Source organism: Hemitrygon akajei, chromosome 5 (assembly GCF_048418815.1).
Source record: "Hemitrygon akajei chromosome 5, sHemAka1.3, whole genome shotgun sequence".
In the NCBI taxonomy this organism is placed as follows: Eukaryota; Metazoa; Chordata; class Chondrichthyes; order Myliobatiformes; family Dasyatidae; genus Hemitrygon; species Hemitrygon akajei.
The window spans coordinates 177,654,098-177,679,174 of NC_133128.1; the positions used below are offsets into that span (position 1 = coordinate 177,654,098).

At 42.4% G+C, this 25,077-nt stretch overlaps 1 protein-coding gene across 3 annotated transcripts in view; it reads left to right on the forward strand.

The window, feature by feature from the left end:
* galnt13 (polypeptide N-acetylgalactosaminyltransferase 13) overlaps positions 1-25,077 on the forward strand; it is a 376,169-nt gene that overhangs the window by 284,513 nt on the left and 66,579 nt on the right. For all 3 annotated transcript variants that reach the window (XM_073047335.1, XM_073047334.1, XM_073047333.1), the window contains exon 8: positions 15,803-15,983. In XM_073047335.1, the coding sequence (XP_072903436.1) occupies positions 15,803-15,983 (181 nt within the window). The remainder of the gene's footprint in view (positions 1-15,802; positions 15,984-25,077) is intronic.

The following is a 25,077-nucleotide window of genomic DNA, read 5'->3' on the forward strand; positions in this document are numbered from 1 at the left end:
CCAATAGGTTCATCAGGCAAGATTTTCCCTTAAGGAATCCATGCTGACTTTGTCTTATCTTGTCCTGTGTCACCAAGTACTCCATAAGCTCATCCTTAAGAATTCTCACAAGGCTGTGGCATTAGTTGCCCATCTCTACTTCCTGTACACTGGTGACTGTGTGGCAGTATTCTGCTGTGACTCTCCTTCCATCTTTGCAGATGATGCACCATTGAGGGCTGTTTCTCAAATAGTAATGAGTCAGAATACATAAAGATGATAGAAAGGTCAATAAAACAAAAGAGCTGACTATTGACTTCAGGAAGGGGGTTGTTTAAGAAAGGACAGTTCATAAAATAAGGAACAGCCATGCATGACATTGTAATAACACTCAAGGCTAACCACAAGTATTCTGATTTCCATGGTTGCTCCAGTTGACCACAGTTATCTAAAAAGTGAAAGTTATTTGGTGAAAATGCATACATAAGTATGTTATAATGAAATATATTTAAATATTTAAATCCCTATCTAGTCAATAACTTGGGACCTGTACCATTTTAGAACATTAGAAGTACTGTCTGGAAAAAAAAGCATGAAAGAATCTTAGAAATGTATAAATCTTTGAAACCATTGTTTTCTCACAGTAACAGCTTCTTGATGGTTTCTAGATTGTTGTCATTTTTCTAAAGATTTTCATCACAATTAATATAGAAACATAGAAAACCTACCGCACAATACAGGCCCTTCAGCCTACAGAGCTGTGCTGAACATGTTCTTCCCTTAAAAATTACCTAGGGTTACCTATAGCCCTCTATTTTTCTAAGCTCCATGTACCTATCCAGGAGTCTCATAAAAGACCCTATTGTATCCGCCTCCACCACCGTTGCCGGCAGCCCATTCCACGCACTCACCACTCTCTGCGTAAAAAAAACTTACCCCTGACACCTCCTCTGTACCTACCTCCAAGTACCTTAAAACTATGCCCTCTTGTGTTAGCCCTTTAAAAAGCCTCTGACTATCCACATGATCAATGCCTCTCATCATCTTATACACCTCTATCAGGTCACCTCTCATCGTCCGTCCCTCCAAGGAGAAAAGGCCGAGTTCACTCCACCTATTCTCATAAGGTGTGCCCCTCAATCCAGGTAACATCCTTGTAAATCTCCTCTGCACTCGCTATAGTATCCACGTCCTTCCTGTAGTGAAGTGACCAGAACTGAGCACAGTACTCCAAGTGGGGTCTGACCAGGGTCCCGTATAGCTGCAACATTACCTCTCGGCTCCTAAACTTAATTCCACGATTGATGAAGGCCAATGCACTGTATGCTTTCTTAACCACAGAGTCAACCTGCGCAGCAGCTTTGAGTGTCCTATGGACTCGGACCCCAAGATCCCACCGACCCTCCACACTGCCAAGAGTCTTACCATTAATACTATATTCTACCATCATATTTGACCTACCAGAATGAACCACCTCAAACTTATCTGGGTTGAACTCCATCTGCCACTTCTCAGCCCTGTTTTACATCCTATTAATGTTCTGCTGTAACTTCTGACAACCCTCCACACTATGCACAACACCCCCATCCTTTGTATCATCAGCAAATTTACTAACCCATTCCTCCACTTCCTCATCCAGGTCATTTATAAATATCATGAAGAGAAGAGGTCCCAGAACAGATCCCTGAAGCACTCCACTGGTGACCGACCTCCATGCAGCATAGTTCAGCACAGTCTAGATGGGCCAAAGGGCCTGTATCTGTGCTGTACTTTTCTATGACTATGACATCTTAGTGTGGAAGAAGAGTGAGGTCATGCAGTTCTTTAAAGGAATCAAAAGGCATTCTGTCATCTAGGTGGAGAAAGGTTGCAGGTGGGTTGAAAGGGATCTTAGTATTCTTGTAAACAATTCACAAAAAAATTAACAAGCAGGTGCAACAAGTGGTTAGGAAGGCAAAATGCCATTATTGGCCTTGATTGCAATAATGTTAGAATCTAAAATTAGGAATTATTGTTGCAATTCTATACGGTATTGGTGAGGATACACCTTAGAACTGTGCACAAATTTGCACCTGTTTTTTTATGAAAAGATATGCTAACTTTAGAGTCAGTCCAAAAGGGATTCACTAGGCTAATTCTGGGATGAGATAATGTCCTATACAAGAACTGAAGAAATAGGATTTGTATTTATTTCAAATATAGAAGAATGAGGGGTGATCTGACTGAACTATATTAGATTTTAATGGGGGTTGTGTTTGACAGTTAATGTGAAGAAATTTCCATTAATGGGAAATTCTTGAACAAGAGGACCTCATTGCAAGACTAGAGAATAATAATATTAAACTGAATTGCATTGGAGCATCCTGCATATGGTGGTGAATCTCTAGAATTCTCTATCCTTGGAATGTAGAGAAGATTTCAAAGTTCAAAGTCCACTTATTATCAATATATATATACATTATACAACCTTGAGACCCATCTCCTTACAGGCAGCAATGAAGCAATGAAACCCAAAAGAACCCATTACAAATAAAGAAGACAGTCAAACGTCCAATGAACGGAGAGGAAAAAATAAATAGCGCAAACAATAAAAATAAGCAAGTACATTCAGGACTCAAGTTAACGAAAGACAGTTGGTCATATTTTAATATTTAATATTTGTAGAGGAAGTGGGCACGTTTTTGACACATCAGGGGATTGAGGACTATGAGGAACTGGCATGAATCAGATGAGGCCCGGAACAGATCTGCCGTGATCATATTGATTGACGGGGCAGGCTTGTGAGGTTACTGGCCGATTCCTCCTCCTGTTGTCTTGTACTCTGTGGACAGTGGAGTAAACATGAGCTGCCCAATTGATGTTGACTGGAAAATATCGTTTATGTTCATGGGAAGTAGCCCCAGGCCAGTTTCTGGTAGGTGCTAAGTGATCTGGAAATGACTTCCCTAATATGCAGAAAAATGATTTAATGTGTTGTTTGTTGTCTGTGGGTGAAGTTTCTGAGCAGTAATGCTTTCAGTCATAATTTGAGTCACATTATTTAAATGATTATTTTAATAATAAATGGACAATAAATAAGAGCTCAAATGGGCTTTTTGAAAAATTCATGCTTTTAGAAGACAAGTTGATATAAAGCAGGTTGACGTCTAACATTTAGAGCACTCTAGAGGGAAGGGATAGCCTTACTTACTTGTCAAATTCATTGACTGAATACACAAATTTATAATGGGCTGGATCATGTAGAAACTGGCCCATGCCTCATTCACTTCAGAGTTTTATCAGCCTTTTGGAATAGTTTTGTTCCAACACCTATTCCATGAGATAGTGTGGGCCATGGTGGTGACTAGGACTTTGGATCACAGCTTGAGCCGACACTGACCGACTGTCTTGATGGACCTATGGATCAGACACATGAGAATTAGTTGAAAAATTAAACAATTAAGAAATTATTAATTAAAAAAAATTTAACTGAAGTAATTCAAAATAGTAATAAAGAATAAGCAACTTTCATTTTCTTATTATTTTAATGATGGTCACAGGAGATGTACAAGGTATCGCTGGCATAAAAGTATATGTGCAAAATGCATCAATTCTCACAGGTCATGTTGTTCAAAAGTGCCCTGAACTCAATGCAGTGCCCAGGTTCAATGTGGCTACACTCAGCATAATACAGCCCTGTGTATTGGATATTGATAAATTGTTAACTGCTGCAGTGAACACTGGATACCTCAGTGTTAATCTTTTGCCTCCACTCCAGTTTCTGAAGTTGATTAACGGCAAACAAAAGAAAGCATGAAAATTGTATTGATGCTTTGAGGAGGTAGAGATAAAAATATTACAAAGATTGAGGGAAGGTCTGGCAAGGTTCTAAAAATGTGTTGAAGGTGCTTTTATACAACTAAATGGCAATCTTTGTTTTTATCTATTTGTGCTCAATTTTCTTCCTCTTAGATTCTGGGAAAACGTGATAGATCACACTACATCCTTACAATTGCAAAAATATTGAGTCAGTTTGTACAGTTATTGTAATACCTAGAGCTGAAAGGTTGGCTGGCTATGGATAAACCAAAAATCTAATAAGGCTCTAAGCATCAATGTAAATGCTTTTAATAATAAATATGGATCATAATCAGTACAGTCTTTTAAAAGAATGAATTCATAATTCTACCCATGGAGCTGGGAGAATCAGATATTTAAAATGTTCATTGAAGACATTGACCCAGAAGGCTCTACCATGCAGTAAAATTTGTTGCATATTAAGAAACCTTCTGTTTCTCTTTTTAAGGAGAGGCTCTAAATTAACAGAATTGTTGATATTGATAATAACCTGATAATATCTAGATTATTTTCCTAAAGGGCTAGGCAAGTAATCTTTTGAGATGTAGAGGTTAAAATCAGCATATTAACTCTGTCTTCAATGGTATGGAAATCAGGTTTATTATCGCTATAATAGGATGACCATGCAATTACTGCACATCATCAAGCCCTGCCTCATTCACTGATGTCCTTTAAGGAGGGACATCTTCACCTCTGGGATCATAATCAGCACAGGCTGATAAAAGAATGAATTCATTCTTTTTGATTTTCTAGGCACACATAAGTGGAATGATGAAAATTGAGGGAAATTCTAGATGGAAAGATTAAAAAGTACTTACATTCTATTCATCCACACCTGCCTCCCTCCAACCCTCCCTCCCTCCTACCCTCCTCCTCTTACTCTCCTTCCACCCCTCCTATCCTCCCTTCTACCTGCCCTCCTACCCTCCCTCTCCTCCCTTCCTCCTTCCCCTCACCTTCCAGTCTTCCATGCTGCGCAGTTAACCATAGCTTAATCACGAGCCAATTAACCTACCGACGGCTACATCTTTGGACTGTGGGAAGAAACCTGAGCACCTGGAGGAAATCTACACGATCTTGGGGAGAATGTACATACTCCTTACACACAGTGGTGGTAAATGAACCCAGACCCTGCTATGCTAAAGTGTTGTGCTAACGACTATGCTACATTAGCAACATTAGAATTTTATTTTTACCATTTTTGTACTTAGCTAGTAATTGTAGCTTACTATTACTAGAATAGGTAGAAAAATGCAATAGATTAGCTTCCAAGCCTGCTGTAATCAGTTGTATCAGACTGCTACACAAAGCAATAATATAATCAGACAGATGACTTAGCATTAACTTAGGTACTGGCTAAGTTACAGCAAAGGCACATAGCGTTCTGCCAACCCTACTCAACATCTGTGGTTCCTGCTGTAATTGAGAGAGGTATGGCATGCATCTTAAGCAAGCAGCTTGACACAATCTGTTCCAACCTTTCAACCTGAGTCCCAGATTCCTCACGTATCAATGGATTTGCCAAGCAGGGAAGAACTCCACAGAAATAATGGCACTTGATGTGTGGTTGGAAGTAATTGACTCTGAGAACCTTGGCTTGTGCAATAAGGAATTAAAAGCATAGAAATTAGCAACAGCTGTAGGGCATATGGTCCCTCAATCCTGCCCAGTCTTTCAGTGTGATGACTGATCTGATTTTGGTCCCTCATTTTCCTCTTCCCATTCGCTCCAGATTCAACCAAAAACACCATCCTCGTTTGAATGTATTCAGTGATTCAGCGTTCACGGTTCTGTGGACCTCTCCAGAGTAGACAATTCCAAAGCTTTATAATCCTGTGGGAAAAGACATTCCTCTTCATCTCTAAAGCTCTTTCTGCCATCTGTGCAAGAATTGGTGATGCTCACAGGTGATTGTACACAGAGTTCAGTTCCTTTTATAATAATACATTCTGTTCACATGTAATGCACTATCTGAATAACATCCAAACCTTGGCTGATGTGGCAATTAGTATTTGTGCCGCACGCATACATATCTTTAATAACAAGACAGTTTCTAACCAGCTGCCTTTGCCAGTTGGTAGCATTACCGCCGCAGAGTCCTCCACTATTGACATACACAGTTCACTATTGTTGCTGCAAGAGAAGGTCTGAAATAATGTCCTCACTATCCACTAACCTCTGTACCATCTGCTGGATAGAAGTCAAGAAAGGGACAGATTACTCCTAAGTTGGTGGATGTGTCAATAACTTTTAAGAAGCTTGGCTCCTTCCAGGAATCTTAAGCAAGCAGCTTGACACAATCTGTTCCAACCTTTCAACCTGAGTCCCAGATTCCTCATGTATCAATGGATTTGCCAAGCAGGGAAGAACTCCACAGAGATAACGGCACTTGATGTGTGGTTGGAAGTAATTGACTCTGAGAACCTTGGCTTGTGCAATAAGGAATCAAAACAATTCAGTTACCTAACAATTTTGTGTATATCTCAGAACCTGCTGCAGTTACTGTACATTTTCAGGGCATGTAGTGTTCACCAATAAATGTTGGTCTTTCTAGCAATGCTCAAATCCTTTGAATAAATAAGAGATATGAAAGGTAAGTGATGAAAGTAAAATTACAGGTTACAGAAAACTGCTATTTTTTTTCTCATTGATTTCTAAAATCTAACCTTTGTCGGCATAGCCAACATTTATTGCCCATTTCCAAATGCCTTCAGCAAGTTATTACCTGCAAGAGAAGGTAGTAATACAATTCTGAGGAGACAATTCTAGGATTTAGACAAAACAGCAATGAAGGAACAGTGATATGTCTCCAAGCCAGGAATGGTGTGCGACTTGGAAGGAAATGTTCAAGGGTTGGTTTTGTCGTGTACCTGAAGGCCTAATCTTTCAAGGTATGCACATGGATATGTTGCTATAATAGACTAGTAGAATAATTGATAGAATTTTGAAAATAGTATACACTGCAGCCATTTGGGTGGTGCCTGGTGGAACTTCAGCACAAATTTTTGCTAGCCTGATTTAATACCTCCTAACATGGCTTGCTGTGAGATTTTGTCTGAACAAAGCTTTACAATATCCTGTGCCATTTTACCATGATAACTACTGTATAAGTGAAAACACAATAGACTAAAGATGTGGGAATCTGGAGCTAAATAATCAACATGCGGGAGGAACTCGGGTCAGACGGCATCTGTGGAGGCAGAGGGTTTCAGGTCAAGACCCTGCGTCTAGGCTGAGAGTGTAGTGGAGCGATAACCTGTATAAAGGGCTGAGGCAGATGGGGCAGGGCTGGCAGGCAATATGTGAAATCAGAAGAGAAGGGGGTTGGGGAGCAGAGGGTGGGGAAAGAGATAAAAGCTGGAATGAGATCAGGGAGACAGCAAAGGGCTGCAGATTCTGGAATCTGGTAAATAAGGAAAGTGATGAATCGAACTAAATACATGCCAACACCCACTGGTTCCTTTATCCCTTCAGAAGCTGGTTGTATCTGTCCTTCACCCTACCCTTATCCCTTTCTCTAATGTGCACCAGATACAACCTGGTTTACTCAGTTCCAGTGTAACAATATATTGTGATTATTGGCATATAGGCTTTATATTTCCCATCATTTAGTTATTCTTCTCTTCTGGATTTTCTTTTATTGTATTATCTTTGCCATGGTTTAAAGCACCGATCGAGTATGTGGGCTGGGTTAAAAAGCAAATTTTGAAGCTATTTTTCTGCTGGGGATTTCCAGGCAGATTTAAAGTGGCGAGTGATTGGACATATCCCTGTCACTAACAGCCAAGTATCTCTTGACCGTCAAAAAATTAAACCTTTAAACTAGTAAAATGGGGTGTTGGAATGGGAATGGACATTGAAGTGGGGTGAAGAGGAAGCGAGGGGGGATTCTGGAAGAAACCGTGCTGGTGGAAGATGGACATGTTGGTATTTGTGAAGTTGGAACCAAGCATTGGCAGAAACTGATAGATAGTGAAGCAGCTGATCTGCAAAGTATATTTATATAAAGAGATTTGAACTATAGGTCTTTATATCTTAATGGTAGTATAGAACAAGACTCAATAAAGCAATAGGCTGAGGTTTGTTCTGTGATGCAGCTATAATACTTGAGCATAGAACAAAATACTTGCTCCTGTTTGGTAGAGTTATCCAATTATTTATACCGCTTGTTTATCCCCTCAGGAAATTAGATTTTAGTTACACATATATTACCCAGATTTAAAAGTTATTATTAAATCTGCTTCCAGCACTTTGTCAAGCAGAGTATTTTAGACCTTGAACTCATAAATTCATTTCATTCCGATTCTTCTGCTGGGCACCTTAGATCTTTGACTGTAGGATATCGATTCCTCTACCTGAGGAACAGTCCTTTTCACTTACTCTATCAAAACTCTTCAAGATTATGAAATATATTATTGATTTACACTTGCGCCGATGTAAGGGGAATGACCGCTGCTTCCTTAGTTCGATGAATAACTGAAGTCCTTCAGCCCTGGTCATATTTGCATAAATCTTTTGAGCAGCCTGTCTGAACTTCGACTCTGAGACCTAAACTATGTTCTGTAAGGTCCACGGAGAGAGGTTCTACTATGTTTCAATAACAATTACCAGTTATCAGAGCTACAGGGAGGTAGTCACCCCTAGGTTGCAAGGGGCAGCTACTGGGGTGACTGTCAAGAAAGGGAAAGGGAATAGGTAGCTGGTGCAGAGTACCCCTGTGGCTGTTCCGTCAATAATAAGTATACTGCTTTGGATATTATTGGGGGGGGGAAGCGCCCCATCTAGGGAAAGCCACTGTGACCTTGTCTCTGGCACTGAGCCTGGCTCTGTGGCTCAGAAGGGAAGTGGGTGGGGGGGGGGGGGGGGAGAAGAGGACTGCAGTAGTGATTGAGGATTCCATAAACCGAGGCGCAGAAAGCAGAATCTGTGGACACAATGTTGCGCCTCAGATGCCAGGGTCAGGGATGTCTCAGATCAGGTCCACAGCACTCTAAAGGTAGAGGGCCAACAGCAGGATGTCATGGTACATGGTTGGTACCAACTGCATAGGTGGGAAATGGGAGGAGTTTTTGAAGAGAGTATATAGGGAGCTGGGAAGTAAGCTGAAATTCCTGATCTCCAGGGTAGTAATCTCTGGGTTGCTTCTTGTATCACATGACTATGGTGATAAGAATAGGCTGATTTGGCAGATGAATATGGGGTTGAGAAATTGGTGCAAGGGGCAAGGTTTCAGATTTTTGGATCATTGGGGACTCTTCTGGAGAAGGTATGATCTATAGAAAAACAACTGGTTACATTTGAACCCAAAGGGACTGATATCCTTGCATGCAGCTTTGCTAGAGCAGTTGGGGAGGGTTTAAACTAATTTGGCAGGGGGTTGTGAACTGGAGTGATGGGGCTGAGGAGGGAGCATTTGGTATAGAACTAGATGAAGTGGGTATTTGAGGCACACACCATTGGGAGCATTTATTAGGTAGTGGGAGCTTGTCCCCGTTACCACCCCTGGCTATAACACCTTAAATAATCAACTGATGGAAAAAGCATGTAAGAAGGGCAAAGTTGTGATAACCATGGGGGATTTCAATACGCTGGTAGATTAGGAAAATCTGATTGGTGCTGGATCCCAAGAGAGAGAATTTGAGGAATGCCTATGAGAAAGCTTTTTAGAATCGCTTGCGGTTAAGCCCATTATGGTAATGGCAATTTTGGATTACATGTTATGTGATGACCCAGACTTGATTATGAAACTCGAGGTAAAGGAAACTTTAGGGTGCACTGACTGTAACATGATAAAATCCATCCTGCAGTTTCAGATGGAGAATATAAAGACAGTTGTATCAGTGTTACAGTGGAGTAAAGGGAATTATAGAGGTATTGAAAGAGGAGCTGGCTAAAGTTGATTGAAAGGGGACACTAGCGTGGCAGAACAGCAATGGTTGGTATTTATGGAGGAAATTTGGAAGATGCAGGAAAGATGCATCCCAAAGATGAAGACGTTATTCTAAAGGGAGGCTGAGATAACTGTGGCTGACAAGGGAAGTCAAACACAGTGTAAAAGCATATAGCAAAAATAAGTGGGAAGGTAAAGGATTGGGAAGCTTTTGAAAACAAACAGAAGGCAACTTAAAAAAAAGCCATAAAAAGAGAAAAGATGAAATATGAACGTAAGCTAGCCAATAATATAAAAGAGGGCGCAAAACGTTTTTCAGATATGTAAAAAGAGATGAGAGTCGATACTGGACCACTAGGAAATGACTCTGGAGAGGTAGTAATGGGGGACAAAGAAATGGTGGAGGAACTTAAGGAACTTATTTTGTGTCAGACTTCAGAGTGGAAGACGCTAGCAGAATGCCAGAAATGCAAGATTGTCTGGGCAGAAGTGTCATTCTCTTACTAAGGAGAAGGTGCATGGGAAGCTGAAAAGACTGAAATTACACAAGTCACCTGGACCAGGTGGACTACACTCCAGGGTTCCAAAACAGGTAGCTGAAGAGATTGTGGAGGCATTAGTAATGATCATTCAAGAGTCACCAGTTTCTGGAATGGTTCCTGAGGACTGGAAAATTGCAAATGTCACTCCACTCTTCAAGAAGTGTGGGAGGCAGAAGAAAGGAAATTATTGGCCAGTTAGCCCGACTTCATGTTGGCGCGTGGCCTAGTGGATAAGGCATCAGGTCTAGTGATCTGAAGGTCACTGGTTCGAGCCTCAGCTGAGGCAACGCGTTGTGTCCTTGAGCAAGGCACTTAACAACACAATGCTTTGCGATGATACTGGTGCCAAGCTGCTTGGTGTCCTAGTGCCCTTCCCTTGGACAACATTGGTGGTGTGGAGAGGGAAAGGCTTGCAGCATGGGCAACTGCAGGTCTCCCATACAACCCTGCCCAGGCCTGCACCCTGGAAACCTTCCAAGGCGCAAATCCATGGTCTCACGAGACCAACGGATGCCTATAGCCCGACTTCAGTGGTTGGAAAGATGTTGGAGTCTAATAATAAAGATGAGGTTTTGGGGTATTTAGAGGCACATGATAAAGTAGGCCAAAGTCAATATTGCTTCCTTGTGGGGAAACCTTACATGAAAAACTGTCAGAATACCTTGAAGAAGTAACAGGCCGCATGGAAAAAGAAGGGTCAATGCATGTTGTTTATTTGGATTATCAGAAGGCCTTTGACAAGAGGGTGTTTAACAAAATAAGAGCCCTTGGTATTACATGAAAGATGCTAGAATATTGGCTGACAGACAGGAAGCAAAGTTTGAGAATAAAAGTAGGAGCCTTTTCTGGTTGGCTGCTGGTGACTAGTGATGTTCTGCAGGGGTTGGTGTTGGGACCACTTCTTTTCAAGTTGAATGTCAGTGATTTAGATGAAGGAATCGATGACATTTGGCTAGGTTTGCAGATGATATGGAAATAGGTGGAGGGGCAGGGTGTCTGCAAAAGGACTTGGGTAGATTGGGGGAATGTGCCAAGAGGTGGCAGATGGAATGTAGTGTAGGGAAGTGTATCGTCATGCATTTTTCTGGAAAGAATAAAGGCGTAGCACCACAAACATGAGAAAATCAGGTCCTGTTATAGGGTCTCAGCCCAAAACATTGACTATTTATTCATTTCCATAGATGCTGCATGGCCTGCTGAGTTCCTCTAGCATTTTAAATGAGGAGAAAATTCAGCAGTGCAGAAGGTCTTGGGAGTCCTCGTGCAGGATTCCCTAAAAGTTAACTTGCAGGCTGAGTCAGTGATTATCAAGTCAAATGCAATGTTAGCATTCATTTCGAGAGGACTAGAATACAAAAGCAAGGATGCAATACAGGGGCTTTATAGGGCATTAGTCAGATTGCCCTTGGAGTATTGTGAGCAGTTTTGGATGACAAAGCTAAGAAAAGATGTGCTGGCATTGGAGAGGATCAGAGGAGGTTCACTAGAATGAGCCCATGAATGAAAAGATTAACCTGTCAGGAGCATTTGATAGCTCTGGGTCTGTACTCGTTGGAGTTTAGAAGAACAAGGGGAGAGGATCTTATTGCAACTTATCGAATATTGAAAGGTCTGGATGAAGTGGATGTGGAGAGGATGTTTCCTATAGTGGGGGAGACTTAGAACTGAGGGACATTCATTTAGAACAGAGATAGGAAAAGTTTCTTCAGCCAGAGAGTGGTGACTTTGTGTGACTAATTGCCACAGGCAGCTGTGGAGGCCAAGTCATTGGGTATATTTAAGGCAGAGGTTGATATGTTCTTCATTAACCAGGGAGTCAAAGGTTATGAGGAGAAGGAAAGAGGATGGTATTGAGAGAGGTAATAAATCAGCTATGATGGAATGGCAGAGTATATTCATGGGGGGGGGGGGAGGGTGAATGCCCTATTTCTGCTCCTATGTCTTATGGTCTTAGGCACAGTCCTGATAGCTGGGAGGTTAGAATAGTATGTCAGCAGCTGGGAATTTGCTGAGAGTAAAAAGAAGAAAATTTTGGCACTTCTGAGATGCTGTGGAAAAGGAGTCATGTTGATTAAAGGGGAAGAGATTTGAGATCGAGACTGTTGGAAGTTAAGTCTGTTATGGCCATGCGGTAAGTCTATGCAGTTGTAATAGGCGTGTTGGGTAGCACTCATGTTAAGAGCATAAGACAAAGGAACAGAATTAGGCCTTTCAGCCCATTGAGTCTGCTCTGCCATTCCATCATGGTTGATCACAGTTCCCACCCAACCCTATACATCTGCCTTTTTGCCATATCCTTTGATGCCCTGACTGATCAGGAAATGATCAACTTCTGCCTTAAATATATACATGGACTATGCCTCCATCACAGTTTTTGGCAGAGCATTCCACAGATTCACTACTCTGGGGCTTAAAAAAATTTCCTCCTTTCCTCTGTTCTTAAATGCCACCCCTCAAATTTGAGGCTGTGCTCTCTGGTTCTGGATACCCCCACCATAAGAGACATCCTCTCCACATCCACCGTATCTAGTCCTTTCAACATTTGGTAGGTTTCAATGAGATTCCCCATGTTCTAAATTCAGTAAGTACAGGACCAAAGCTGCCAAACACTCATCATACATTAACCCCTTCATTCACGGGATCATCCTTCTGAACCTCCTCTGGACTCTCTCCAATGACAGCACATCATTTCTGAGATATGGGGCCAAAGACTGTTGGCAATACTCCAAGTGTGGCCTGCCAAGTTTCTAATAAAACCTCAGCATTATCTCCTTGCTTTTATATTCTATTCCCCTTGAAATAACTGCCAACATTACATTTGCCTTCTTTACCACAGACTCAACCTGTAAATTAACCTTTTGAGAGTCTTGCATAACTCCCAAGTCCCTCTGCACGTTTAATGTTTGAATCTTCTCCCTATGTAGTAATAGTCCGCATCATTGTTTCTTTTACCAAAATGCATTCTCATGCGTTTCCCAATGAAGGCATTGTGTAATACATGTGCAGCATGGATCCAAAAGAAGTCAGTCTTGTGGTAGAAGGAAATTACAATGTGTATTTCTCTAGTAAGCCATTCTAATTATAAATGGTTTACTTCATTACTTTACAGTTATATAGTAAATATTTCAAAAGTGTGAGATAATTATTGTTGTTATTTCATAATGAACTCAAAATCAAAGTTAAGTTTATTGTCATATGCAGAAGTCCATGCATGCACAGGTGCAATAAAAACCTTACTTGCAACAGCATCACATGCACGGAGTAGAGACACAATATTCACAAGGAAAAGATATAAATTAAACATGAATTATACAAGAAAAAAATACAATTAGACATAAGAGTTCGTGTTTGATGAAAATGTTTGATAAGCAGGATGATGTTTGGAAAATCTTTTGCTTACTATTGTAAGAGCTGCAAACGTGTTGAAGAAAAAAGGGGGAAAAAGTTGCTGAATGGAAGTATATTTCATAAAGTAGCTGAGTTCATTTATAGATTTGGAACGAAAACAGAACATCTTAATTTCAATTGACACATTTATATTTGTGTGTGAAGAAAATAGTATTTTCCCTAAACTGTGTGCCAGAACATTCATATCTGTCAAATTGGCTTTCCTTCCTGGTGCAGTGCTGAATAATCTGATCGAAGTCATAAATATGATACAATGTGACTGTGAAAAAGGGAAGCAATCATCCTTTTACCTGGTTATAGTCTCGAGCATAGTTGATCACAGCATTCTCCTTATACAAATGTCTGTAGATTGATACATTATTGATCCCAAAGGAAATTACAGTGTCACAGTAGCATTACAAGTGCACAGGTATACAAATGTACAAATATTTGAAGGCAAGTATGAAAGAATAAAAAATATCTTAGCATTCTTAGAGCATTACTAGTCAAAGCTCACTTCCTCCTTCTACGTACATTTATCTGCTCTGTATTGTCCCATGAGAATCTAGGCTTTGTTTCTTATTGGCTTCGTCAACATCATCAGGAAACAGAGCTTCAAGTCCATATGTTCGTTGATTCTCACTTCATCAACTCCATCTCCTTATTATATTGTTACTAATAGCAGAGCAGGCATTCCCAACACTTTGTGAATATTGTTTTACCTCCTACTTTGCTTGTCATTTGCATCTGCCTGAGGCAAAATTGGACTGTGCCCCATCTTGACTGTGCACTTAATGCTGAGATGAGTTTTGGAGCACATTTTAAAGTTTCTTTCTTTGTACCTCAGCAATGTCACTCACCTCTACCTTGGCACTTGCACTGCTCAAAACCTCAAGTTTGCCATTGTTACCTAGATGATTCCACCCATACCTGGCTTTCAATGCTCAACCCCCAGTAAACGCCATCCAAGCCTTCATCTTTGTGTTCCAATTACTTTACAAATATCACAAAAATAAATGGGGTATATGATCCTGTATAGGATTTGAGAAGTGACAACTCACATTTGCACTGTGTAAAATCTCCCGACTGTACCCTGTCTCTTGTTCAGGAAATTTAGAATGGATTGTAGACTTCAGGAAAGGTAGAGAAGTCCATGAGCCAGTAATCATCAGTGGATGAGAGCTAGAGAGGGTCGGTAACTTTAAATTCCTGGGTGTCACCACTGCATTTCAGAGAACCTGTCCTGGACCCATCACATAAATATTATTGTGAAGAAAGCAAGATAGCGCCTCTACTTCCTCCAGGAGTCTGCGGAGGTCTGGCATATCATGATAAACCTTGGCAAACTTCTATGGATGTGTGGTGGAAAGTGAGCTGACTGGCTGCATTACAGCCTGGTATGGGAACACAGCACCTTTGAGCAGAAAATCCTACAAAATGTAATCGATTCAGCCAACTACATCACAGGTAAAACCCTCCCAACTATTGAGCACATTTACATGAAAGACTGCTGTAGAAAAGCAGCATCTATCATCAAAGATCCTCACCACCCAGGCCATGCTCATTTCTCGTTGCTGCCATCAGGTAGAAGGTACAGGTGCCTCAGGACTCGCATCACCAGGTTCAGGAATAATTACTACCTCTCAACCATCAGCGACTTGAAGGAAAGGGGATGGCTACACTCATTCAAGGTCTCTATTATATTGTTACTTCATGCTCATTATTTATTGCTATTTATTTGTATTTACATTTGTGCAGTTTGTTTACAGTTACTGTTCTATAGATTTGCTACTATGCCCGCAGAAAAAGGATGTCAGGGATGTATCTGGTGACATGTATGTGCTGTGATAATAAATTTTACTTTGAACTTTGGATCTTCATATTTGATGACACATGCTTAGAAGTGCTTGACTTCTTACAGTTTAAAGTTTAAATGTTGATCATTCCATTGAACATACCCATGTCTGAGCAAGGGGCCTGTATGTGTGTGTAAGTACATTCACAACTATACCGATCGTTTGCTTTGGCAGCATACCTTTATTCTAAATGTATTGGTAAAATTGCACCACGAGGCCCAGCCCCACTGATGTTCTGATCTGTATTTACATGGGTGATTTAAGTGAACTGATGGTGCTCAAATAAAACTTAAATCTCCTTTGTTCCTCAGATATGGCAGTGCGGTGGTTCCCTGGAAATTATTACGTGTTCTCATGTTGGGCACGTGTTCCGTAAGGCAACTCCATATACATTTCCCGGTGGTACGGGGCATGTAATTAACAAGAACAATCGACGACTGGCGGAGGTCTGGATGGATGACTTCAAAGACTTCTTTTACATTATATCTCCAGGTACTCTCACTCATTCTGGTTTGATATGGCCTTGCTTTAGATTTTAGAACTTTTTTTTGACAAGAACTGTTTCTGAAAGCTGGTTATATTGTATAAACCAACACTCGGACATGCCCTCTTCACACTGTTATTATCATCAGGAAGGAGGTACAGAAGCCTGAAGGCACAGCTTCAGTGATTCAGGAACAGTTTCTTTTCCTTTGCCATCTGATTTCTAAATGGACATTGAACCCATGAACACCACCTCACTACCGTTTTATTTCTGTTTTTTTTTGCACTACTTACTTAATTTTTTAAAAGACATATATATATCTAATGTAATGCAGCTTTTTTCTCTATAGTTATTTATCGTGTATTTCATTGTTCTGTTGCTGCAAAGTTCACAAAGTTCATGGCATGTGCCAGTGATATTGAATCTGATTCTGATGAGCAGGTTTCCTGCTTCACTTGCAATCACGGTTCCTTATGCACAGAATACATTTTGTATTTATTGTCAAGATCAGTAGAATAGAGCTGTATTTCTACAATGAACTGTATCAAGACTGTGCATTTCTCTTGCTCCAATATGTGTACTTTTAGAAGCATAGAAAAACCTACAGCACAATACAGGCCCTTCAGCCCACAATGCTGTACCAAACATGTACTTATTTTAGAAATTACCTAGGGTTACCCATATTCCTCTACTTTTCTAAGCTCCATGTACCTGTCCAGGAGTCTCTTAAAAGACCCTATCATATCTGCCTCCACCACCACCGTTGCAGGCAGCCCATTCCACACACTCACCACTCTCTGCGTAAAAAACTTACCCCTGACATCTCCTCTGTACCTACTTCCAGGCAGCTTAAAATTGTGCCCTCTCATGCTAGTCATTTCAGCCCTGGGAAAAAGCCACTGACTATTCACACGATCAAGAAGGGTTATTTCTTCAGCAGTTTGATCAGGGCACGACTGTGAGGACGTCAACCAGCGCGAACAACAAGAAGAGTTTAAAAGGAGAGAGCTTATAGAGTGGGCGTCAGAGGAGCAGTTGATGGAGTAGAGGGAAACACAGTAGGAAAGCTTTGGCTCAACGGGGCTTCGGCGATAACGGGTCGAGGCGAGGTAGGTTACCTGTGTAGAATACAGACAGGAAGAATGTGTGTGAGGCCGGTGTTCTGTGCTCAGTGTCAGTTGTGGGAATTCCGGGAGACTCCCAGCATTCCTGACGGCCACATCTGCACCAGGTGTGTCGAGCTGCAGCTCCTTAGGGACCATGTTGGGGAACTGGAGATGCAGCCCGATGACCTTCACCTGGTCAGGGAAAGTGAGGAGGTGATAGAGAGGAGCTATAGGCAGGTAGTCACACTGGGGCCTGGGGAGACAGATAAGTGGGTAACAGTCAGAGAGGGAAGGGCAGGAGTCAGAGGCTAGAGAGTACCCCTGTGGCTGTCCCCCTTGACAATAAGTACTCCTGTTTGAGTACTGTTGGGGGACGGCCTACCTGGGGAAGCAACAGTGGCCGTACCTCTGGCACAGAGTCTGGCCCTGTGGCTCAGAAGGGGAGGGAAAGGAGGAGGATGGCAGCAGTGATAGTGGACTCTATAGTTAGGGGGTCAGACAGGCTATTTTGTGGATGCAGGAAAGAAACACGGATGGTAGTTTGCCTCCCAGGTGTAAGGATCTAGAATGTTACTGATTGCGTCCACGATATCCTGAAGTGGGAAGGAGAACAGCCAGAGGTTGTGGTACATAATGGTACCAACGACATAGGTGGGAAAAGGGAAGGAAGTCCTGAAAACAGACTACAGGGAGTTAGGAAAGAAGTTGAGAAGCAGGACCACAAAGGTAGTAATCTTGGGATTACTACCTGTGCCACGTGATAGTGGGTATAGGAATAGAGTGAGGTGGAGGATAAATGTGTGGCTGAGGGATTGGAGCGGGGGGGGTGGGGGGGGGGGAGGGATTCAGATTTTTGGATCATTAGGACCTCTTTTGAGGCAGGAGTGACCTGTACAAAAAGGAGAAGTTGCACTTGAATCCGAGGGGGACCAATATCCTGGCGGGAAGGTTTGCTAAGGCTATTGGGGAGAGTTTAAACTAGAATTGCTGGGGGGTGGGAACTGAACCGAAGAGACAAGGGAAGGGGCGGTTGGTTCACAAATAGAGAAAGGTTGTAGGCAGTGCGAGAGGGAGGATAGGCAGCTGATAGAGAAGGGACACGCTCAGACCTATGGTTTGAGATGTGTCTATTTTAATGCAAGAAGCATCATGAACAAAGCGGATGAGCTTATAGCATGGATCAGTAGTTGGAGCTATGATGTTGAGGCCATTACAGAGACTTGGATGGCTCAGGGGCAGGAATGGTTACTTCAAGTGCTGTGTTTTGGATGTTTCAAAAAGGACAGGGAGGGAGGCAACAGAGGTGGGTGCTTTGCACTGTTGATCAGAGATAGTGTTATGGCTGCAAAAAAGGAGGAAGACTTGGAGGGATTGTCTACAGAGTCTCTGTGAGTGTAAGTTAGGAACAGGAAGGGGTCAATAAATCTGCCGGGTGTTCTTTATAGACCACCCAATAGTAACAGGGACATCAAGGAGCAGATAGGGAGACAGATTCTGGAAAGTATAATAATAACAGGGTTGTCATGGTGGGAGATTTCATTTTCCCAAATATCGATTGGCATGTCCCTAGAGTGAGGGGTTTAGATGGGGTGGAATTTGTTAGGTGGGCTCAGGAAGGTTTCTTGACACAATATGTAGATAAGCATACAAGAGGGGAGGCTGTACTTGATTTGGTATTGGGAAATGAACCTGGTCAGGTGTCAGATCTCTCAGTGGGAGAGCATTTTGGAGATAGTGATCTCAATTCTATCTCCTTTACCATAGCATTGGAGAGGGATAGGAACAGACAAGTTATGAAAGCGTTTATTTGGAGTAAGAGGAAATATGAGGCTATCAGGCAGGAACTTGGAAGCATAAATTGGGAACAGATGTTCTCTGGGAAATGTACAGAAGAAATGTGGCAATTGTTCAGGGGATATTTGTGTGAAGTTCTGCACAGGTACATTCCAATGAGACAGGGAAAAGACGGTAGGGTACAGGAACCGTGGTGTACAAAGACTGTTGTAAATCTAGTCAAAAAGAAAAGGAGAGCTTACAAAAGGTTCAAAAAAACTAGGTAATGATAGAGATTTAGAAGATTATAAGGCTAGCAGGAAGGAGCTCATGAAAGAAATTAGAAGAGCCAGAATGGGCCATGAGAATGCCGTAGTGAGCAGGATTAAGGAAAGCCCCAACACATTTTACAAATATGTGAAGAGCAAGGATGGGACAGCGGAAACCTGATTGGATAAGGACTAACCAACCAGGAGGGATGGATGACGAGTATATGTAACCCCTGGGTCGCCTCAGGCATTGCTCAAACTCGTTCTAGTCTAGGGGGAGCAACCTTCGGCCCCGCCAAACTGGGTAATCAGCTGGTGTGGATGCTGTGTGATGTCCCCGCCTTGCCCAAAAAACACAGACAGTACACCTTATGCGATTAAATGAGTACAATTTATAAAGATTACTATAACTAAGCGATTACTAACGATACAGTATATATGAATAAGAGAAAAAAAAGAAAAGGCGCCAAACTTATCAAAGTCCAAACCACTTCATGCATAATCGTTGGAGCTCAATTACTGAAGTCTCATGGCCACCATTCGATCCCCTCCGACTTCCTCGACCCGCCTCCTGGGACCCCCACGGTGGTCGACCAGACGCTCCACACTCCTCTGTCTCCATCTCCTCTCATCACCGAACACCTTGGGCCGGGGACCGTCGCCCAGCTTCCAGCATCCCGTCCTCTCTCTCTCACTCCATCGCCCCGACTCCCCAAAATCCCGCCAACAATCAGTTTACAGTCCCAAACAAGCTTCCAGCACTTATCATGACAAAGACACTAGCACTCCTACTATTAACACAGGCGCCAGCATTCCTACTTTTAACAAAACAAAGACGCCATTTTGATTACATACACAGTAACAAAGAAAAAGAAAAAAACCCCCGTTACATATATAAATATTGTTACGGATTCAGGCAACAATAAATATATGAGTTAGGCAGGGGTTTATATAACAAACAACACGTTTATTAAACACTGAAAACAAACCCCCCAAAAGTAAACAAATCACTGACGTAACCGGAAGTCAGCTGCTGTGTGGCAGCTTGAACAGTTCTTAAAGCATTGAAGCTTAAACAGTTCTTAAAGCGATGTTGCAAAAACAGTTCTTCAATGTAGTATTGCCAAAAGTTCAAAATGCTCAGAGTCCATTTAAGGGAGAGACTGTTTTTAAGACGATTTAAATTCTCTTTTCTGTCGTGTTGCTTCGGTTCCCAATATCGAACTTTTTCCCACGAAGAATTTACGAAACGAAATGGCTTAAAGGCACTGACCTTTCCTTTACAAAACTGTTCCCAATCCTTTCTGCTATTTCGCAGGGATTAACACGAGAACAGTCAATGAATTTCTTCCGAATAAGGATCAAACAAGGTCGAACCTGTTTCACCGTCGAAATCAATTCTCCTCGATCTTTAACTCCGGAACTCCGATCTTCACTCTCCACTGATTCTCAACTAGCAGTATTGTAAAGAAACTGCTGGCAATGACCTTTTAAACTTTAGGCATTAGATAAAACTTCATCTTTCAACTAAACTGTGTCATAACATTAAATCACGCAGTGGCATGAAGTCAGCATGGCAAATCCAGCCACGAACTGCCTCTCCTCACAGAGAGGGGTCCTCCTTTTATACGCTGTAAAAAAAAACTGTCTCATGACCTCTACTGGTGGGAAAATGACGTCACTCCACCATCACAAGACCATTACCTCAAGACCAGTATAGCTTCAATCCCTGTCACGTGTCACGAGTACGTAACAATATTACCAGTCTAGACATGGCCAGGCCTCATCTCTGATGAGGATGGCAGAGTTTGTCATTGAAATATTGGTTATAATCAATACCTGTAGCGAGCTGGAAGCCCAAAAATGTTTATTCATTGCCATTCTATTTGGGAATGTATACAAATGACCTTTGGGTGCAAAATATGTTGTCCCCAATACAGTTCCTCCAGCTCCTATTCTTTGTACTTAGCCTTCCCCTTCATTCTCCAGCATCCCTTCCCCCCACTCAGTTTAGATCTTTAACCCAGGGCACAGAGGCATAACCTGATTGGCAGGAGGCAAAGAGTGCGAATAAAGGGTGGCTGCCGTTGACTGGTAGTTTTCCACAGAGTCTGTGTTGAGACCGATGTATTTTACAATAATGATTTGGATGTTGGAATTGACGGATTTCTGCAAATTTTGAGGAAGTAAGGAGGCTACAGAAGGAATTAGAAAGATTAGGAGAATGGGCAAAGAAATGACAGATGGAATACAGTATCGGGAAGGGTTTGGTCATGCACTTTGGTGGAAGAGATGAAAGGGTAGACTATTATTTAAATGGAGAGAAGACACAACAATCTGAGGCACAAAGGGACTTGGGAGTCCTTGTGCGAAGTTTTGAGAGGAGCGAAGTAAAGCAGTGTGTAAAGTGAGAAAATCAATCCCACAGTAATCCCATGGTAAAGGATTTGTGGGATCAATATGATCACAATGTGTTAGAACTTTAAATTTAATTTTTTTGGAAAAAATAAATCTGTTCAAGCTTTGAATCTTCACATAAGAAAGAGGAGTGAATTTTGCTCAGATAAAATGGACAATGAATGAATATATTTGTTAATGTTTAAAGAAATCTTTCATGATTCTGAATGGGATTGTACGTGTTTCTGCCCAGTGGGAGGGAGTGAAGAAAGAATGAGCAAGTTGGGGTCCTTGATCACGCTGGCTGTTTTACTGAGACAGTGAAAGTTATAGACACGTGCTCATGGAGGAGGCGCAGGTTTCTGTGATGTACTGAGCTGCGTTGCATGCCCCATCGTAATGGTTGCAATTTTCTTATTCCTGAGTTATACCTATCCAGTCGTGGTGGATGAGCCCTCCAAGTTGTCCTGTCTTAGTGCAATCTCCATAATCTGTAATACATCTTCCTCCAAACCCCTCCCTGTATTTGTCAGTATTTTAAACTAAACTAAAATAGCACAACGGCCTTTTGCAGCAGGGTGGGCGACCACATTCCTGCTTTACATATTGCCAAAGGCAGGTATTAAGCAAGCACTTGATGTATTGAGTACTGCAATTAGCAAACAAGAAGCAGCCTATCCCGACACCTTTCAGATAATTACCAGCAATTTCAGTAAAGCTTGCCTGAAGAAATCTCTGCCCGTATATCATCAAAGAGGTAGTTGCGAGAGGCAGAGGAGCAGCTGTGGGACTGCTTCGAGTCAGTGGACAGAGCCATGTTCAGAGGTTCAAAGGTCCAATTTGATGTCAGAGAAATGTATACAATATACATCCTGAAATGCTTTTCTTTGCAAACATCCTTTGAAAACTGAGAAGTGCCCCAAAGAATGAACGACAGTTAAACATGAGAATCCCAAAGTCCCCCCAGTTCCCCCCTCCCACGCGTTAAGTGGCAACAAGCAACTACCCCTTTCCCCCCACCAGCAAAAAAAAAGAGCTTTGGTACCATCACCGAGCCCAAGCATGTGCTAAACAACGGCGAAGGCACAGACCAAAGTTACCCCAAAGGCTTTGTATTTTATCCAACATTCGACAACCCAGAGGTTTTCTCCCTGGCAAGGGAGAGGGAGGTGTCCCCATTTTCACAGCGAGCGGGAGACATAACAGTAACTCGCTGGTTTACGTTGTTATAAATCCGTTTTGTCACTTTTTTCGAGCTCTATGTCTGAAGATCGCAAAGACCTTGGGTCTTCGGGCCCACAGTGAATGATTTTCTGGCCTCCCGGACGACACACGAGTGCACGGGGACCCCCCAGGGCAGTTTGCTCAGTCCACTGCTGTTCACTCTGCTGACCCACAACTGTGCTGCAACACACAGCTCGAGCCACATCATCAAGTTTGCCAATGACACCACCATGGTGGGTCTCATCAGCAAGAACGATGAGTCAGCTTACAGAGAGGAGATTTAGTGGCTAACGGACAGGTGCAGAGTCAACAACCTGTCTCTGAATGTGAACAAAGCAAAAGAGATGGTTGTTGACTTCAGGAGGGCACAGAGCGACCACTCCCCGCTGAACATCGATGGCTCCTCGGTAGAGATTGTTAAGAGCACTAAATTTCTTGGTGTTCACCTGGTGGAGAATCTCACCTGGTCCCTCAACACCAGCTCCATAGCAAAGAAAGCCCAGCAGTGTCTCTACTTTCTGCGAAGGCTGAGGAAAGTCCATCTCCGACCCCCCATCCTCATCATATTCTACAGGGGTTGTATTGAGAGCATCCTGAACAGCTGCATCATTGTCTGGTACGGAATTTGCACCATCTTGGATCGCAAAACCCTGCAGCAGATAGTGAGGTCAGCTGAGAAGGTCATCGGGGTCTCTCTTCCCGCCATGACGGACATTTACACTATACGCTGCATCCACAAAGCAAGCAACATTATGAAGGAGCCCACGCACCCCTCATACAATCTCCTCTCCCTCCTGCCGTCTGGGAAAAGACACCGAAGCATTCGGACTCTCACAACCAGACTATGTAACAATTTCTCCCCCCAAGCTATCAGACTCCTCAATACCCAGACCCTGGACTGACACCAATTTACTGCCCTCTACTGTGCCTATTGTCCTGTTTATTACTTATTGTAATGCCTGCACTGCACTGGATAGAAAATTGGTTGGCAGACAGGAAACAAAGAGTAGGGATTAACAGGTCCTTTTCAGAATGGCAGGCAGTGACTAGTGGGGTACCGCAAGGTTCAGTGCTGGGACCGCAGCTATTTACAATATACATTAATGATTTAGATAAAGGGATTAAAAGTAACATTAGCAAATTTGCAGATGACACAAAGCCGGGTGGCAGTATGAAATATGAGGATGTTAGGAGAATGCAGGATGACTTGGACAGGTTGGGTGAGTGGGCAGATGCAAGGCAGATGCAGTTTAATGTGGATAAATGTGAGGTTATCCACTTTGGTGACAAGAACAGGAAGGCAGATTACTATCTGAATGTTGTCAAGTTAGGAAAAGGGGAAGTACAACAAGATCTAGGTGTCCTTGTTCATCAGTCACTGAAAGTAAGCATGCTGGTACAGCAGGCAGTGAAGAAAGCTAATGGCATGTTGGCCTTCATAACAAGGGGAGTTGAGTATAAGAGTAAAGAGGTCCTTTTGCAGTTGTACAGGGCCCTGGTGAGACCACACCTGGAGAATTGTGTTCAGTTTTGGTCTCCAAATTTGAGGAAGGACATTCTTGCTATTGAGGGAGTTCTTGCTAGGCTCACGAGGTTAATTAATTAATTAATTCCCGGGATGGCAGGACTGTCATATGTTGAAAGATTGGAGTGGTTGGGCTTGTATACACTGGAATTTAGAAAGATGAGAGGGGATCTGATTGAAAAATATAAGGTTATTAAGGGATTGGCCATGCTAGAGGCAGGAAAAATGTTCCTGATGTTGGGGGAATCCAGAACCAGAGGCCACAGTTTAAGAATAAGGGGTAGGCCATTTAGAACAGAGTTGAGGAAAAACTTTTTCACCCAGAGAGTTGTGGAGCTATGGAATGCTCTGCCTCAGAAGGCAGTGGAGGCCAATTCTCTGGATACTTTCAAGAAAGAGTTAGATAGAGCTCTTAAAGATAGCAGATTCAAGGGATATGGGGAGAAGGCAGGAACGGGGTACTGATTGTGTATGATCAGCTATGATCACAGTGAATGGCGGTGCTAGCTAAAAGGGCCAAATGGCCTACTCCTGCAACTACTGTCTATTGTTTTTGTACTGTTTCATGTAGCACCATGGTCCTGAAAAACGTTGTCTCGTTTTTACTGTGCACTGTACCGGCAGTTATGGTCGAAATGACAATAAAAAAGTGACTTGACTTCTGCTGTGACACCGGCCCTCGTTCTGCCCGTCTCAGAGCCGGGAGCTATTCGGCTTTCAACCACGAGCGGGACTCTCAGGCCAAGCCCTTGGCATGTCAAATAACAGCCAGTAGTGGAACCCGGAGAACGGGTCCCATTCCCGCAAA